Here is a 19386-nt window from a genome sequence, read left to right on the forward strand (position 1 = left end):
ATCAATTTCAGACGGAGTGGTTTTGTAAGTTAGCCTTATACCTACACTGTACAAGTTTAGCTAATTTTCAAACTCAGTGGCTGATTTTCTTTTTTTATGAAGAAAAGGTGGGGCTTGTTTTCAAAAGTTTTTTGAATAGTTTTTCCCTCAAAGTAGTCATTAGGGAATTGAAAATCATCACAGACATTTTACTCAGCTTTCAGCTAAGTCATTTAACACCACAAGAGCAAGTTGTTACCAAACTCTTTTACTATTGGGTTCTTCTGACTTGTCTTTGAAATCTTCAAAATAAAAGAACAACACACTGGTGTAATATATTTATAAATAACTTTGCTTTTTAATGATAAAAAATTGCGATAAAACATTTCATAAAAGCATAATTATTAATAATTTGTTGATTATGTTTTGACGATTGGCTAACATTGTCAAGTCAAAGAGTGAAAGATAACAAATGTGTAAATACTGAAAAGACTTTGATGTTCTTTTAAGAAGATGTTCTTTTAAATGAAGAGTTTTGCACGAATGGAATCAGTCTGCATTTTGAGACTAGGATTGCACTGCTTGATGAAGAGCATCTCATAGACAAGACAGTCAAATTTTCCTTGGCACTTTTTTTAGAATGCAGAATTGGCTTTCTTTGAGAAGGCTTGTATCCTCAGTAGCTCTCATTGTTGTTATTCTATCTGAATGATTTTTGTTATTATGTGACAGTGATCCAGACTCAGTTGGCTTGATGGTAGACAAAGTCATTAATCATCTTGGCCATCAGGGAGTGAGCCAGTGGATAACTAAGGGAGGAAGCCAGCACTACCCACCCAACAGTTTACATGTATGTTCTTATCATAAATAGCATTTATGTCCTTGTTAACATTTGGGGCAAAATTACTGTAAGCTGCTTGGCTTTGCCAGAAGGTACAAATATTACTTTCTCTATCATGGGGGTGCTTTGGCAATCAATAGAGCATAATTGGTTATTAAAGGAGAAGTATGCTCCAGAAACCATATTGTTTCTATCTCTGCCACTCTAAATTATATGCAGTAATTATAAGTGTATGATGTTGAAGCCATTTTGGGAAGATGCACATACCTGTAACTTTAAATGCTCACCTTTCTATGGTTAAAACAAAAAAGACAGAAAATCGTTTCTGAGCTTGATCTCAAAAATCTCCCCATTAGTCAAGATTTTATGATATGTTGGCTGATGTCAGTTTGTATTAGTTTGTAAGAACAATGGCCTTTAAACTTTAAGCACACTTCTGCTATGAACCCCCATCATGGTGTTAAGCAACAAAATCTGTTGTGGACATGTTCATTTTGGAAAACTACTGGGTACACGTAGCACATACACCTGTAGACTGTTACTGTATTATGAAGGAGTGGCAAAAAGTCTCCAAATGAGAGCTACATATATCGAAAGCATACTTTTTCTTTTAAGTGGTTCTTTTTACTGTTGTTTACTTTTACCTACAGTTGCAGTTTTATTTTTGGATCTATTTTCCTACCTGCAGTTATGTTATAGTTTTAAATATTTTTCTTTTCAGAGTCTGTGCAGTCTTTACCTACTTGAAAAGGTTCATCCTAAGTGGAAACATGCTATTGTATCCTTCATGTATAACTTGCATTGACTAAAATCACTGCTGGCCTTGGAAGATCAATTCATCACTTGTGAATTTGATTCAGCTTAATTTTTTCCATCTTTGCAGCAGCACCTTGGTTTTATTAAGCAATTTCTCATTCGTCCTAAGACTTTAAACACTCTTGATGTGACAAATCTTGCTTTATATAATAGTGATATGATTAAAGCATGAATATATTAGTTAACAAGCAATTAATTTGGTTGCACTTTACATGTGTTACTACTGTCATTTTGTACTTGAATGTATGTAATTCTTTAACTGCCTTTAGGTATTCTATCTGTTGCTTGACTTATGTTTTCTGGATTCTGAACTTCAAAGAAATGAGGTAAAATGTTTGTTTTTTCTATTGCATTTTAAGATTTCCTTTGCCATAGAATCATATGTGCACTGTATGCCCTTTGTTTGCAAATGCTTGGATAGACCTGTATCTTTCATAATTATTTGCAATGCCAAATTTTTTAATGTTTATCTCCATTAATCTTCTGGTACATGTCAATTATATTTGAGTATACTTTGAGTAGGAAGGAATATTATTAGTAATATTAGTATAATAATATTAGTATAGTATAGTATAGTATTAGTATAATAATATTATTATTATTATTATTATTATTATTCGCGATTTTTATATGTAGGTCGTTTTTGTTATCAAAGTTAGTTTGGGTCTGATACGAGTCTGATCCTAGAGAACCGAATTTAACAGATGTGTTCTGCGTGAATTAATTTGGAAATGTACGAGAAGAAAACCATTACCCACGCGAAGTTATTGTAATGTTGTAAGCTTTGAAATAAAGTTTTTACTCTAAAGTTATTATTATTATTATTATTATTATTATTTTTCCGATTTTAAGTAAACAGATGCGTTAGAAAGTGGTGGTATCCCTACACTAGTGGTAATTGTGCTACCAAGTGTGGTTAGTACAGCAAGGGTCTTCAAGCAATGATGATAGTGATCTTATCATCAATAAAATAAATGTGGTTTTCTTTGTATGGGGATAAGGTGGCCGCTAAATTCGCCAAAGCTTTCAGCATGTCAGAGGATTTAATCACACTCATTCACGGATTTTGGCTTCTTGATCACCAAGACTTTGAGGTAAAGATTTATTTTGTTCTGTTTCTTGTCAGTTGATACATGAGCATTGATTTTTAACAACAACAACAACAACAACAACTTTATTTGTACCCAACATAAAAAATACTGATACAAATAATGATAAATTGACAAGAATATAAAGGAGTACTAGCTACCCCAAATAACCATAGGGGCTAGAAAAAAAAGGGCAGCTATACTTACATGATTTATGTAATGTAATTATTTGGGTCAGATATAACACACACAACACACACACACACACACACACACGCACGCGTTTGACTGACACGTTTAAGTTTGACTATTTAGCTTACTGAGATTTTATAAGCAATATTAGTATTGGAAATTTTGGGCAGAGAAAAAAGTTTATATGGTACTGAAAACCAAATTAATTATTATTAGGGATCATATCCTAGATCTTATAGCCTTCAACTGAAGCGCCTCCCGGTTAGCTCAATGGATAGAGCGCTGGACTGTAGTGCGGGAGGTCGAGGGTTCGAGCCCCGGCCGGACCGACACTCAAGGTCTTAAAATAATTGAGAAGAATTTGCTACCTTGCTATAACATCAAGAAATGGTTAGATATTCTAGTCTTCTCGGATAGGGACGAATAAATGGAGGTCCTGTCTCCTGCAGGGTTGGGGCAGGAGACGTTAATTTCCCACACACGAGATTACTGTGTGATGGATGTCCTCCCCTGGGGTGGGATGGGTGGGTTAGGAAAGCAGGTCCACATCAGCTATTACAGCTGCCAAATAAATCAACCTGCTTAAACAAATAAATGAACTTCAAACTTCAACTTCAAGCAACAACTTACAATTCTTAACAAATGGTAAACATAACATTGATACATTGTAGCAAAAGAGTTTTCTTTTATTTATCAAATTTTACATGACCAGAAAAAACAAGTGCGCGCAGAAAACTAGTCTTTGCAATTGCTCATGTTAGCAGCGTACACCCATGGGCAAATGGTGGACGCTGAATTGACCAATCAGAGCACGCGCTTTACTTTGCTTATGTTATAATTTTAATTGTAGGCTGCAGTATCAACCTTACTTGATCCAGTGATAATAACTGAACTTGGCCCATGGCAGAGACGTTTCATTATCAAGACTCTACTTGCCCAAGGTAAAAAAATGCAACCAGAATAATACTTGTCTAAGGTTCTAAACTTAGAAATGAAGGAGAGAATATGAAAGAGAGATAACAAATAAACACAGAGTGCTTGAAAATCAAAACTGGCAGGAGGCAGACCAGCTGGCTATTTACAAAATGCAGCAAAGGATTTGAACTCTGGGAGACTGAGAACAAATACAGTGAGTAGCAAGATGGAGGACTTTAACCCAGGACCGCCAGATGACAAGTCCAGCACCCTAACCACTTGGCTACAATGCCACCCCTTTAGACAAGCTCATACTTTAATTTTAAAGTGTTTGTGACTTTCTGTTCAGGGGAGCCTCAGAAAGCACTGCATTACATGAAGGTCACATTTCCCACTGTTCAGGAGCTCAGTGATGTCAAGTTATTTATCACTGTATTATTGACCAACGGGTAAGATTTCCAATGATAATTTATACATTAATCTTCATGTAGAGTGAGATAGGGTCTGAGTGGGAGAAAGAATTCTGGGAAGTGTTGGAGAGAAAAGCCAGTCAAAGAAAAATAATTTGTAACATTTTTTTGATATATAATGATATCTCTCAGATAGTATGTGTGCTACGTTTGTCAATCTAGCGGGCGGTATTTCATCGTGCAACCCACTTAATTCGCTATGATTTGAACCCAGAAATGAAGTATCTTAGTTACCTCATTTTCTTGGTCCGTAATGTAAGTTACGGAACTATGGGGCCATAAATACAAGTGGAAAAACCTCCCAAGAAGTTTCACTGCAGAAAGTAGGTGCATGAGCTCCTTAACTTCAACTCAAACACGGGTCAATTGATTCTCGACCCCCCTCCCCTGCCCCCCAAAAAGAAAAAGAACTGCGGTAGTGAGATGCACTTTAAATTTACTGTAGTTTGGACAAAGGAAACTTTATCTGAACCAACATGAAGCTAATAAACCTTGTACACAATGCACGTTGGAATGAATCAGACATCTGTTATCTTTTTTAGAAAAGTAATAGAGGCATATCACTTTCAGGTAAGACTACATGTAACACTCATTATGTTCCTTGTATTTGTTTTCTTTCGAATTTCCACAACGTGTCTGTAAACATCTGTTTTGTTGATTTTCAGAAATGTCACCAAAACCTGAGAAGAGGCAAAGAGTTGCTATATCATTTCTTCAATAGCTGTCAACAGAGTGAGTACACTGATCATTTTCTTCTTGCCTCTGACATAAAAGTGAATATTGTAATTATTAAGAGCTGATATGCGTTTTGTTTGTGCATTTTTTAAGAAAGTGAAGAAAAATGAAATTTCCCAGCCAATTCTATTAGAATGAATTTTTTTTTTAACAAACTGTTGCATTAGGGCCATTTTTAACGCTGATTACTCTCACTTGCACCACCGAACCTATTGGCTGAACAGTTTTTGAACTGAATAAAAAACTGTGATGTTTAAAAATAGGGTTCATTGTACATTTTTGTTAGCTATTTCAATTTAATTTTTGTAAATTTGTGATCACGCCTTGTTTTAGCTTTCCTAAAACCTCCTCTGTTTGTAAGATATTCGAGCGGACTTATTGACCACTACGCTTAATTTTTCGGTTTGTACGGAAGGCATCGTGATTGAACTAGTTTGACTCGTGAAATAAAGGGGAAAAGGCCTTTCACCGGCACATCAATTGCTACAAATGTGGGAAATGTTGGTTTGTTGTGTGATCGTTGTGGGAGCTGAGGTTTTTCACCCATGCACGAGCTCGCGTAACCATGGTGTGATGTACTCCCTGTGCGTGCAGTGACTTGAAATGGCAGAATTTTTTAGTCATTTAAGGAAAAAAATGTTCCCATCGGTAAAATTGTTGTCCTTTTACTAAGATGAAATTGGCGTAGATGCTAATAATGGAACTGTAAAGATTCATTTATTTAAACGCCCCTTGAATGCTGTATTGGTCGTGAAAAAAAGGTCAGTATTTTAATTGGTTCCTGTAATCCTTATCTATCAACCCTAGATAGTGAGGAAATTTTTCTTTTTGTTTGTACTTTTTATATCCGTCATCACAAACTCTAAAAAAGAGTTTTACCAGATTTCCTTTTTTTTAAATAGTCGACTGTTAACAAGACATCATTCCTGACAATTAGATTCATACCACTGAAGGATTGTTATCTGCTCTTTTTTTTTCTCTAAACAGCTCAAAATATGACCAGACTCTTCCAACTCCCTCTAGAGTTTGCCGAGGAGGTTTGTTTATGGCTTATACAGTACTACACTGCTTAAACAATGCAAGTTTACTGATGTAGGGGTGGAAAATTCCAAGGGATTTGCAAGGAGATTAGATGTAATCTGGAGATGACAAATTTAACAACCTTTATTGTCATAAATAATTAGTTACAGCTATGTAGAGGTCTCCCTCAGACTCAACGAATTAAGAGAACATTTACCTAACGTTATTCGCGCTGATGTCTCAATTGAGCACTACTCGTACTTTGATATAGAAGGACTAAAAATTGGTATTTTTTGTTTGTTTGTCTTTTGGATTTGTTTCGTTTTGGTTTGCAATTTGTTCTCAACAATACTGAAGTTATTATCTTTTCCTACACCTTTTTTGATCGTTTTGAAAAAAATGCAATTTCGACTTAGTTTGTGAGGCAACACTCCAGCCTGGTTGAGGCAGAGAAGAACTTCTATCATTCGCGCCTGTGTGAAATCATGGGAAGCTACCTTGAATTGAGTGGAGAACGTTTATTTTTGACTTTGAGTTGAATTGGAGGAGGCAACGCATTTTTCTTTTCTATGCTTAGTATAGAATTTCTTACACCTTAAAACATTTTGGATTCCAGGTTTGAAGGTGTTTGCTTTATAACTTATATAAGTACAAATGTCATCAATTTATTCTGGGTCCTACGCATGTACTACTGATGGTAATAATTTGGTCTTGGTCTTTAAGGACTTTCTGGTAAATTTTCTTCAAGAAGAAACATTTCCACATTCCAAGGAACTGCTCGTGATGTACTACTTTCAAAAAGGACGTTATGTGGAAGGAATCAGGCTTAATGAACTCCTCAAAAAGGATAAATGGGTTTGTTTTAGTAGAAGCTTTTTGTGTTTTGTTCATGCATTTGATAGGGGTATTTCCATATCTTTATTAAATTGAATTATTTTTATAGGGTTTTGGTTAGTTATCGTGTAATAACGGTAAATGGTTTATTGTTTGTCTTACAATATAGTCAGTTCTAGTGTGAATTGTGACATCAACACAACCTTGTCTAAAAATGTGTCCGCAAAAATTTGCATCTTATCTGCTGTTTTCAACATGAAGGCTCGCAACTTGAAAGATTGCATTCGGGGTTCCTTGCCAATGCGGCAAAGTTTACGTCAGTGAGAGAGGAAGATTCATGAAGGAAAGAATCAAGGAGTAAAACACAGAATTCACTTGCATACACACCTTGGGAAAAGGTTATTGATCATGATCCTCCCCTGTATACACCAAGCATAAAACAGACCATTCACCCAAGACATCATACAAGCAGCACCAAAGAAGCGAAGGAATATCATCAACATCATTTTTAAATTGTTTTTTAACAATCCAAAAAAAAAAAAAATGTTCACAGCATTATAATTCCTAGAAGGGGAGGAGACCCAGGAAGCCAGCGGGTTTATAGGAGAGGCAACCTCAGTTACAGCAATATATTTAAAAAAGAATAAGTGTCGTGAACATGCAGCCTGGCCAATTCAGTGGTTATTTAAATAAGAACTTTTGTATTTTTGTCTTAAGGCTAAGAAGATTTGAGGAACGAGTGACTGAAACAGGAAGAGAGTTCCAAATTTAGGACCTTGGTAGAGAATTGTAAATTGCTTTAGATTTGTACAACACAAATGCGTTTGATAATTACTGACTGTTCTGGTAACATAGCAATGAATTTGGCTTTTTGTTACAATAAAATTGAGAAGCCACGGAGGCAATAGGTTATTTTATAGTAAAACATTATTGACTAGGATAATAACTGAAATTCCAAGTTTGGATTAAGGAGGGGAATGGGCTCTATAGTCTAAGTTGGTGATAGCCCGCACAGCTTGTTTTTGGAAATCTATTAACTAAAGTTAGATACGTATGTGGACAGCCAGGTGGAGTTACAATAGACGATATAAGGATAAATTAAAGTGTAGTACAAAGTGAGTTTGGTTATAGAAGATAGGAAAAAGCAAGACCTACATAGAGTACTTAAAGATTTAGCGATTTGTTTTCATATTGTAATGTTTCAAGGTGAGATGATTGTCAATATCGAGCGTCAGCCCATCGTCCGCTAACGCTCGAAACGTCAACTTTTTAACTCTTTATGGTGGCCAATTTACAGTTTCAAGTTAGTTGATAAAACCAAGTTACCTTAAAAAACACATAGTTTGTTTTCTTCCTTTTAACCAAAAGCTTATTACATTTTAGCCAAACATCGATATTTTGAAGTTCATCATTAAGTACGGATTGTAAGCAATTTGGGTTTTAGGGTGAATAAAAGATACTAGTGTCTTCAGCGATAAGCAGAGGGTTTACTAATTCAGAGGCATTAGGGCGGTCATGTGTCTATAGAATAAACAATAAAGGGCCTAAAATGGCACCTTGAGGGACAGCACACTTGATGGCTTGCATTGGAGAACAAGCTTGATTGAATTAGACAAATTGCTGGCGGCAACAAAAGTATCTCTTAAACCACTGCATAGCCACATCACAGATATCGTAGTGCTCCAATTTAACAAGCAAGGTTTAATAATCAACAGTGTCAGATGCTGTGGAACGATCCGTTGTTTCGTGTTGGTCCACTGCAGAAGAAACGATCTTTCCGAAATCTCAACTGACAGCGGTTCAGTATATCGCATTTTTGGCAAACTCTACTAAGCTATTGTATATGACTTCAAAATATTGGGAAACGTTGGGCAACAATGTTTCCCAATCGTGCATCATACGTAAAGAAATAAGTCTTTTTCAAAAAGGGAAGGATTGTGTACTATGTAGATGGGGAGAGTTCTAGTGGTTTAAAAAATAAATTCCAGAACTATGTATGCTAAGGATGTAGAAACGCAACAACAGAAGAGCAGTGTGGTGGCCAAAGGCTAAGGGAAGTGATCTTTGAAATCTGCTGTTCACAGCTGCTGAAAATTAGTCAATCACAGCAGAGCTGTGACAGTCGCAGCAGAGCTTTACTTGTCAGCAGAGCTGTGATTGACTACTTCATCACTTGAGGGAAACCATGCGGTCGAAACGTTGTGATAATTATTTAACATGACTATGTTGCGAGACAAACTATAAATACCTTGTTATTATTATTTCATTGCTTACTAAAATAGACAAGAAAAAGGTGTGCTGTAGTACAATCAAATTTTCCATCTTTTTTCTCTGTTTTGCTAAATCTACAGCTTTGCTACTTAACTCTTGAATCTAATGTGACTTTTATTAATGCTACATTTAATACTGATTTACCTCTACTGATCTACTGATTTTTAGGCTGAACAAGACGAGAGAGCTAAAGTGAGAAATGCCTTGGCTGATGCTTATATGAGATGTTTACCAAGAGTAGAACGCAAACTTGTCTTTGGACCTGGGAAGGCTATGTCTCAACAACGTGTAACCTTGACCGAAAGTATGCACAGTAAGCATTTTGTCAAACGTTATGAAAAATCTCATTTTATTCCTCCTTATGAGTTGCATCACAAATGCATTGAATTGATAAGCAAGATCGATGTAGATTTCCACATTTAGACAGCATACTGCCAGTTTTAATTTGGAAATGAGGTCTCCTTGGTCACCCATAGTCGGTAAATGCTTGATTTTTTAGGTAACAAGGTTAGTTATTAACAAATGGTAAACACCACAGCGTACACTATTGAGCTATGGATGCACGCGGGAGGTTGCTAAGCACGAAAGAAGCGTAAGAGTCGCGCGAGGCGATAGCCGAGAGCGACTCTAGCTTCTTGAGTGCTTAGCAAACCTCCCAAGTGCATCCATAACTCAATAGTGTACGCTGTGGTGTTTACCATTTGTTTTATAACATAACATTGATACATCGTAGCTAGAGAGTTCCCTTTTATTTAACAAATCTTACGTGACCAGAAAATACAAGCGCGCGCGGAAAAATTGTCTTTGCATTTGCTCACGTCAGCAGGGTACACCCATGGGCAAATGGGGGACGCTGAATTGACCAATCAGAGCGCGCGCTTTAGTTTGGTTATGTTATAATTTTTCTTGTCAGTTATCTCTGTTTCGGCGAGTGGTTTCCCCGGCCATCCTACAGCTTTTTGTTACTGTATATAGTGATTGTGAAATTTATATTCAGGAATTCTATCATCAAGTTGATATTGTCTTTTGAGTCGCATCTGTGACCGTGCATGTTCAACAATAAATTACGGAGGGGCTGGTCGTGTGCAGTCGAAACGTTGCGAATGACACCACATCACCAGACAAATTATTATACTTTATCAGAATTGTACTTCACTGCAATGACAAATTGCAATCTCTCTTTAGGACTTAAAATTGATTAGGGCGAGTCTTGTCAAAGGTTCAGGAATTAACCTAGATATTAGCGTGTCACAGTTTATGGATCGACATAGGCAGTCCGTGTTGTATCCGTGTGTATATTACTGCAAATTAATGATACCTGTAGTATCAAGTCTCATAAGATCATTTTGTTCGTGGTTAGGCCTTATCGCTACCCTTCCTTGAGATGGACGCATCCGTGATGTATGGGCCCATGAGAAGGGTTTACAATATGGCTACAAAGTTATCTAATCAAAATTAGGCCAAAAAATTTTACAAAGAAGTCACGTGTCTACGCTTTAAGGTGCAGTCACGTGCAGGTTTGCTATCAGGCTATAGAAGCTCGAGTGCTCATTCCACTGTATTTGATTGGTCATTTGCAGTTCCACGACCCAAACCCCTGTCAACTGTTGTACACAAAGTAGACAAGGGCAATCCAGTCTCTCGTGCTGTGATTTTGAGCTCAGCTATGAATAAACTGCAGGAATTACGGTAACTCAAATATTTATCATGTATATTTTTTAGCCAATCTCTTTTTTTTTCTTAATTTTTTTTTTTTTACTTTATTTTAATCTATTTTACACGTGAAAGACAGCATTAGAAAGGGTTTTTAATAGCCCTACAATTGCACTGGAAAAATTCAATTTGTTGTGATTTGTGACACGATTATGACCTAAAGCAAGTGACATCTGCCACTTTGCTGCGTCATAACAATGTTTACTCTGATTCTCTTTAAAGATCAGCAGAACAGTTTGCATCCCAGAAAGAAGCAGAACCTTTCATCTGTACTCCAGTGACTCCAAGAACAAAAAGTAGTTTAAGGTAAAACCCAGATCTTGCTATATTAGACAATTTCCTATTAGCTGTTCAGAAAATTATGGTATGGAAAACTTCTTAATAATAATTGAATCACTTCATGGTCTTACAAAACTAAGCATACGTATTTTTTCTTTGGCTAAAAAGTATGTAGGTATACAGGTTTATGTAAACATTTCCATCTTAATGATATTTTACTTTGTTGTTCTGGTATCTCAAATGCTGATTTGCTTGATATTATAACGTCCAAATCGAAGTCTGTTGCTCACACGCGTAAAACTAAAAAACTAGCAGTTTATAGCATTGCAATGCTTCTAGTAGTGTTGATGTAACACGAGGGAGAACTTCCTAGGACTTCTCAGTAGTTATACATACATGTAACTGAATTTCACTGTTCCTTTGTAAAAAGTTGTTAAGAATGAGCTTGTCTTTTTCAAGTGATTCAAATAAGGTGGGAGTTCTTTACGCATCAGAAAGTAAACAACCTATACAGGATACATTGGAAAGTAAAAAGGTAATTACCGAACTTAAAATGTAGGGGCAAACTAACTGTACATATGCATGTTTTGAAGGATGTTTTGAAGGAATAAATGCACTCCTACATTCAAATTCATCAGGGTGGTGTCTAACAGACCTGTAGGGAATACAATATTTTGCGTGTCTTATTCAAAATAATCGATCATGTGATATAATACAAAGGAACGGTTCTTTGAGTTCATAGTCGCTCGAATAAAAATTTGTTTAAGGTTTGAAAAAAATTGAGCCCCTTCTAAAACCTGAGGTATAGGGAGTTCCAGGAAAATGTTTTCAGTCATCAAAACAGATCTCCTTGACGAACTCTCGACTTTTCTGGGATTGCATCAGAAGCATGAATTCATTCGTCAGGGTTCAAATGACTTCACAATTTCAAGGTGCACTGTACTTACGACGTTAGATAGATACTTTCCTCAATCACTCAAATTCTTCATATTCGCTAAGAGAGGGGAAGGGGGATTCTGAGGGCTCACATTTAGCAACTTGCTTATTTGTTAATTATTAACGCTGTTCATGTCTTGCAAAGAATGGATTTTCCTCATAATGATTGATTTGACTTGGCTATCTGAAAAGTTTAAGATTGGCAGCGCCTCTTAGCTCATTGACTTTGTGTATTGACTTTGTATATGCTGTGATGCCTTTGCAGCACTCTAAGTTGCGACCTTTTCCGTCGCCGTGGCGATATTTCTGGACAGTTCCTCCTAAATAGCCATTACCATAACTTTTAATCATTATTAGTTCCTTCAATAAATTGCACCATGTACATTTCCATCGTTCTGTGACTAAGATTTACTTATGAAAGGTAATGATTATCACTTGTATTACGGTACCAGTCTAGCGATTTCAAAGTTTTGTCTTCCACTTGTTCATTTACTTTCGGAGAATTTTCTAGTAACACTGTTAGTAACACTGTAACATAGCTTAGTGACACTGTTAGGCTATCCAATTAGTTATTTGTCCATTTTTCCAGAATTAGGCCCTCTGACCATAAGTTAATGAAGCCGAATTTTCTTAGGTTTAGTAGACGCAAAAAAGGAAAGAATAAGCTACCAGAGAAGTATCTAATTGCAAGGGTTCGATACCTGTATAGGTCTTTTATTTGATCAACAGTTAACTGAGTGTAATCTATTTACTTTTTTCTTAGTCTGAGAATGGAAACTATGTGAAAAAAGTGTCCTCACCAACATTTCTGGATAAAAGAAGGTGCAGTATTTGCCCTATAACGAAAGAGTTAAGGATTTCTGTTAGTTTGGTTGTTTAATATGTTTTCGTGTTTGTTTTTGAAGTAAGAAATAAGAAATCAACTCAGAGCTAGTCGAAAACAATTTGGTGCATAAGTGTCCAGCTTTAGTCTTAGTACCTTCCATCTGATTGGTTTCTTGTTTGTTTTTGATTTTGTTTGTTTTGTTTGCTTCCCTGTTTTGTCCTGTTTCTAAAGGCTGATTGAAAATCAATCGGTTGCAACTGGTTTGGGAGTACAATGACAATTCCTTCCATAAACTTGTTAAGATACTTAGTCGTCTTTCTTCTTGAATTATATGATCTCATTTATCAGGATCTTTCCCAAGATTCAGAAATGAGAACAAAACCCTCCCAAACACAGGAAATATTCTGTGAAAGGACATGAAAACGACAGGTGTAGGTGCGAACTTCTTTTGGCTTTGATGGGAAAGCACATCAACGTCATCAACATAAGCACACCAAGATTAAAATTTATTGGCCTGTCAACAGAGAGGCTGAAGGAGTTCTTTTTTGGTTTCTTTTGTAGCCGGCGGCACTTTTTCTCTGGTGCGGAAGCTCTTTCATTGCTAGCAACTCCTCCTGTCGTGAAATTAAACCCGGTGAGGTGTATTCCTTTTTTTTTTTTTTTTTTTTTTTTTTTTTTTTTCTATGTTTACTCAATGTATTTCTGGTTGGAAGTATTAAACGTGGTGTCCCACTCTAAGTAATTTTGTGAAGTAAGCTAATTAATGAGTAAGCTCTCGTCTCACCTTTGGCAGACCTCTGCGAGATCATCTGTGGGAAAACCGGAAGGAGTTAGTATTGCTACACCACAGTCAATTTTAAAGGTAATAAATGCGGATAGAGAATTTCAGTTAAGTAACAGACACCTGTTGTTTTGCCAAGTGGAATGGCTGGCACTCTTTTATCTCGATACTTGTAAGTTTTTAAAGTAACTTTCTTCTGGAAACAAACTTTTTGTTGTTCATGTAGGTAACAAGAGTATTGCGTCGCCCCTCGCCTCAACCCTCACCCACATCGTCTCCTCCAACGACTAGGCGTGGCTCCTCTGATCCACTGTTGTCAAAGTCTGTCGAAACTCAAGGTCGGTCCCATTTTGTGCGGTTTACTGGTCTGTTTATTTGCATTTCGCAGGGATCTGCATATCTATTTATCCTTGGCTAGTCACTTGTTAAATCAGTTGTTGATTTTTAAGCTAGCAAACTTGACCTGTCATATCTAAAATTATTAACTTGCTGTAGCTATTCCAGATGTCGACTTTGTTCATGTATCAAATCAACTTTAGTTTGTCCTTTTTTATCGATACGGTAATTTAGTTTTATCAACCGTGCTGATAATGTAAATTGGCTACTGTCAAGAGTTACAAAGCTAACGTTTCGAGCGTTAGCCTTTTGTCAGAGTGAAATGGCTAGACTCTGTCCTGAATACGTGGATTGCATGTTGCCAATAGTTGTATACATCTCTTCACAGAGGATTCCATTCAAAGTTAATAAACCAGTTTTCCAAAGTCAGTAATTTAAACAAGTTCCAGCTTAAGGTTAAACATTGAGCCGATTCCCAAGTAAATCGATAGAGGTGGTTCGTTAGTCCGTTGAAGTTCACTATTTTCTGCCCATTGTTTGATAAATGCATGACACAATCCACATTAGCTCAAATTATCTAAGGGATCCCAGGTGTAATGGTGTACAAGGTATACTGCACCGCTTTTCTTTACTCTGGTCCAATATTTATTGTGATCTTTCCTCAGTACAAGCTGTATGTCGCCAGAAAAATGAATAAAAGAAAAAGGGTAAAGAGGTTGAAATGGGATGAAAATAACGACGTAATTCTTTATTCTAGCAACTGACAGTGTAATTCAGGATGATGATTTAACAACTCCAAACAGGCGTATAAGGTTAGTAAAATACTGATTCAATGATTCTTTATGGCATGCTCAGCCTCTGGTACAATGTTTGTCCATACTCTCCCCCTGGTATGAACATTGCGAATAACATTTAGTTGATGTTGTTGTCTCTTACCCCTAAACAGAGGGTTGTAGGTGTACCAAGAGTGGAAATGTGTCATTTGCACGTTCTTTCGCAGTAGTATATGAATGAATGAATTCCTTATTTATATTGCGCCCTTTCTATACAATATTCAAAGGCGCAGTACCCCCCATCAATTTGATAGACACTACACAAAGATAAATCACAACACCGGGCACTACGTGCCCTACTCTTTTCGAACAGTGTGTGGGTTCTTTTACGTCCCACAAATTTTTATCACATACAAGGGCTTGTGAGACGGGACCTCCATTTATCGTCCCTATCCGAGAAGACTAGAAAGTCTAACCATTGCAGATATTATTACAAAGGCAGCACTTTCTTCTCAGTTATTTAAAGAGCCTGAGTGTTGGTCCGGCCAGATTTGAACTCACGACCTCCCGCACAACAGTCCGGCGCTGAGCCAACCGGGAGGCATTGTTCTGTTGTTTGTGTAGATGGTTTTACCCAGAGATTGTCAAGATTAAATATATCATCAAACCCTCTGCCTCTTATGTTTTCTTTAGTCATTAGCTTTGGCCACTTTTCGATTTAGAAACATGTGTACCTGGAAACCGTGCAAGATCAAGGTCGAGTGGTACACTTCACCAATGTCTTTGATTTCCTCTAGTCACTGGGCTACATAAGGAAGAGAAGTTTGCTATGAGCTAATAATCTTTGCCATTTTCTTTAGATTTGCTAGTGAAACTGCTTCATCTCCTTCTACAAGGTACAAACACACACATAATTGAGTGTATTTGCCCGGTGTCATGTTTTTTAAAGGTTGTAGTGACAACAGATATTTATCAAACAAACTATAGTCGCAGAACTTATCTAAAAATATATTGACAGGCACATGCTATATATCACAGAAGTGTTATCGTCAACAACCATTTTAAAGGTGTTAAAAGAGAATGGAATTATACTTCACCAGATTTTGTCAGACTCATATTCTTATCAGCTACAAAATCTTAAGATATGGGGAACATGCGCATTACGCATTTCTGCTTGACTGCTTTCATTGAGAATGTCGACAACGGAGCGGAATAACATTTGATAGGTAACAAAGCTACCAATCCGGACCAACCCCATTTTAGTGATGTTGTCCATATGGGAGGTGGGGGTTAAGCCAGAAGATAGTTAGTTTAGGTTCCTTAACTTTTTACCTCAGGTCCAATTATTTTTTCTTACCTGGGTTACCTATCGTTTTTAGCGAATAAACGCATTCTTATGCAAGCATCATTTGAAGTCAAGTGCCACTTTAAGATAATGTTGATAAATCTCCTTCTTTTGATCTTTCAGTCCTGTAAAGCATCTGGAAGTTTCAACTTCTTTTCCTTCTAACAAAGAAACCATAGGCTCATCTCAAAGTGACGTCGTTAGCATGACACATGATGAGGATATTGCTACTGATGATTTGTCACAGAAATCTGCGCCACTTCAGCCACCTGACCCACAGTCACAATCAGAAGGTATCACAAACGGGAAGGTCAACTTGTTCTCATATTGCCATACTGTCAAATACTGAGTCGCAGAAAGCGAGGGCAGTGCTTGCCTTAGAGCCTCTTTTAACTTCCAAATTCGTCGAAGTACGTCGTACATCATACGCTGCTTTTCACATGCTAGCACTTGAAAATGAGTTTCGTGTGATGTATTTTTCCTCAGCTTGACTCTCTAGCCCTCATATGGGTTAGTGTCAAGAAATGAAACGGAAAAGACACAAATGTGTTATAGTCTATAAATGCTCAAAGAATGTAGTACCTCAGTGTTTATGTAACTATTTTATTAGAAACTACAATGTACATAATTCTGACACTCGCGGAAGAACCGATTTGCTCAAACCGAAGTTAAACCTTGGGAAACGAACTTTTAACTATTCTGGCTCAGCCCTTTTTAATTTGTTGCCTTGTTACATTCACAACGCGGAGTCACTTTCTTCATTTAAATTTTTGATGATTACGCACGATTTTGAACATTTTGTATTTCATAAATTGTTACATCCAGTATATTTAAATTACTGTTTATTATATTTTTGAACTATTGTACTCGTTAGTCCAGGGCCACTCTGGATACCAGCTTATTGCTGATTGGGCTACCCTGGTAAAATGAAGTTTACCTTACCTTACTGGGCGTTAAAGACATGACTGAGTTCATTACCGGCTGTTTACCTAACGGCAGTATCTCTCAATTAAACTCATAGATGAGGTAGAAATAGAAATGGAAGAAGATGAAGCGCAAGGGGAAGCTGAGCTCCAGATAACTGCTGCTGTAATGGAATTCACTGGAGACAGTGACACCGAGGAAACAGAAACGCATGATGAGGACTATAGTAGTTATGAGCTGGATGACAGTGATGCAGTACTTGGTAAACAAACTTTGTTGTCAAGTTGAAAAGCGAGGATTACAGCTCTTTCTCTTTCTAGATGATAGCCAACACTACTTTCCACACAGTTAACTTTAATTATATTTCACCATCCTTGGTAGTTTAGTGTCGCAGGCTCCATGAATTTTAAACTGGGTTGTTTTTGCTTGTTGGCCTTTTTCTTTTTTACCTTCTTTCATCTTTATTTAATCATCCAGCAAAGAGTAGCGTAAGTTTTATTTCATTATAGCAAATTTTCCACATGAAGCACTAACTAAATCAAATATTCAAACAGAGAGGCTACTTTGAAAGGTCTTAGGGAAGATTGACCTCTGAAAAATTAAACGATGTAAAATCATTGTTTATTGCATGAGTTAATGAAGTAGCAGACCTTGTTGTTAACTCAGGCATCTTGGCATTGCACTTCATCTTCAGGGTTTTCCCAGATCCTGTGTAAGATTTAAAATCCTTGTCAGCGTACTCCAAATGTGGGGCAACACCTCCCCATACTTGCCTCCACGATAAAGCGAAAATTGAATTTTTTTTCTCAACATACAGAGAGTGAAAATGGAAGCGCAGAACGTGGTTCTTCGGCAGTCGACTATCCGAAAGTAACATCTGTCACGGTAAAGGAAACAGCAGGTTCTTCTCTCCTGTAAGTTAAGACCGATGAAGCTTATGTTGTTACTATTGATCACATTTTACGCATTGTATTTTTGTTATCGATAAAGTTTTTTTTATGATCGAAGACAAATTTTCACCTCTATAAACTGACACAACAGGGCGATGATCCCTGAAGCCTTTTTCTAAGATCTTTTTTAGTTAGAGAATGTATTCTAAACAATGATCTTGGGACTACCTATTTTGCTCGGCCGTTATTGCTGTCTTTGGTATACGTTTACTTGCGAAATTCATTCACGAGACTTGGGATGCTTTTGTTATGACAGTTTTCAAGAAGTGCAGTTGAAGTGGTTTTTTCTCCCATTCCTGTAAAGACTTTTAAAACTTAGAAATTTTCATGCGATGAAAATGGACTCTTTTTTGGCTATTGATGACAACAATATCATTGAATCTTTTTCCAAACTTTTTTTTTTACAAAGTATTGAAATTAACACATTCTCAATCTATCAATAGCATTTTATTTCAAGCGGTTTGACTTAGGATTTGATTGGCTGATTTGGCCACCAAGCACCAGACTTTCGTTTTCAAGCTATTTTTTCGTAACGATCTTATTCAGTCTTTCCCTGTTTGAGGCATTGATGTGCTCATTTGATGAAAGGGTCACGAAGTGGTAGTTTCAATTTTTCAAGATTCTTGTGGAAATTCCGTTGATTCCAGAATTTTTGCCCAAAAATCTATCCAAAACCAGATAGCTTTAGCTCCACAAAAATATTGTGAATGTTTAGTTCATTTGAGAAGGCTGCTCAAGCAATCGTGGATCTTAATTATGTTTGTGAGCAGTTATTTATAAAATTTAGGTTGCTTGAACTTAGGTTGCTTGATTAAGGGATATCTAGTGATCAGGTCTTTTGTATACACGATGCAGTAAATTTAGTTGGGCATCAAGGAAAGAAAAACATTTATGCCAAATGCTTTTGTCGCTTAGAAAACTATCCTTGATTAAGGATGCCATTTGTGGTATTGAATAGGAGTTTAACGTTGTTGACAATGGATTTCATTTTGTCCACTACTCTGTAATTATTATTATTATTATTATTATTATTGTTATTATTATGTATCTTTGTTGTGTTTCCATATCGCTGCCTTGGATCTTACAGTGACCAGCACTGTTCTCCAAATGAAAAGGTAAGTTTAACATGTCAAGTTATATACAGTCTGAAACACATCCTTAATTAATATACAGTCTGAAACACATCCTTAATTAATATACAGTCTGAAACACATCCTTAATTAATATACTGTCTGAAACACATCCTTAATTAATATACAGTCTGAAACACATCCTTAATTTGTTGATAACGTAGACTTGCGTTATAAGATGTTTTATGTTGGCGCATTATATGAGAGATAGTCGCAACATTTAAATATTTTA

At 36.6% G+C, this 19386-nt stretch overlaps 1 protein-coding gene across 5 annotated transcripts in view; it reads left to right on the plus strand.

Annotated features, from left to right (window-relative positions):
* The window catches only part of LOC111332901 (protein ELYS), a 67541-nt gene that overhangs the window by 45384 nt on the left and 2771 nt on the right, over window positions 1-19386 (plus strand). For 3 of the 5 annotated variants that reach the window (XM_088729364.1, XM_088729362.1, XM_088729366.1), the window contains exons 21-44: window positions 712-829; window positions 1542-1598; window positions 1906-1962; window positions 2638-2730; window positions 3767-3857; window positions 4181-4280; window positions 4844-4871; window positions 4967-5033; window positions 6024-6073; window positions 6780-6911; window positions 9330-9474; window positions 10742-10850; window positions 11097-11180; window positions 11613-11688; window positions 12853-12911; window positions 13477-13549; window positions 13709-13777; window positions 13923-14034; window positions 14790-14844; window positions 15666-15701; window positions 16274-16443; window positions 17172-17336; window positions 17892-17988; window positions 19112-19139. In XM_088729364.1, coding sequence (XP_088585490.1) covers window positions 712-829; window positions 1542-1598; window positions 1906-1962; window positions 2638-2730; window positions 3767-3857; window positions 4181-4280; window positions 4844-4871; window positions 4967-5033; window positions 6024-6073; window positions 6780-6911; window positions 9330-9474; window positions 10742-10850; window positions 11097-11180; window positions 11613-11688; window positions 12853-12911; window positions 13477-13549; window positions 13709-13777; window positions 13923-14034; window positions 14790-14844; window positions 15666-15701; window positions 16274-16443; window positions 17172-17336; window positions 17892-17988; window positions 19112-19139 — 2071 coding nt within the window. The remainder of the gene's footprint in view (window positions 1-711; window positions 830-1541; window positions 1599-1905; window positions 1963-2637; window positions 2731-3766; window positions 3858-4180; window positions 4281-4843; window positions 4872-4966; window positions 5034-6023; window positions 6074-6779; window positions 6912-9329; window positions 9475-10741; window positions 10851-11096; window positions 11181-11612; window positions 11689-12852; window positions 12912-13476; window positions 13550-13708; window positions 13778-13922; window positions 14035-14789; window positions 14845-15665; window positions 15702-16273; window positions 16444-17171; window positions 17337-17891; window positions 17989-19111; window positions 19140-19386) is intronic. The other 2 variants (XM_088729363.1, XM_088729365.1) reach the window with 2 other exon arrangements.

The sequence above is a fragment of the Stylophora pistillata genome, chromosome 8 (assembly GCF_964205215.1).
Source record: "Stylophora pistillata chromosome 8, jaStyPist1.2, whole genome shotgun sequence".
Taxonomy (NCBI): domain Eukaryota; kingdom Metazoa; phylum Cnidaria; class Anthozoa; order Scleractinia; family Pocilloporidae; genus Stylophora; species Stylophora pistillata.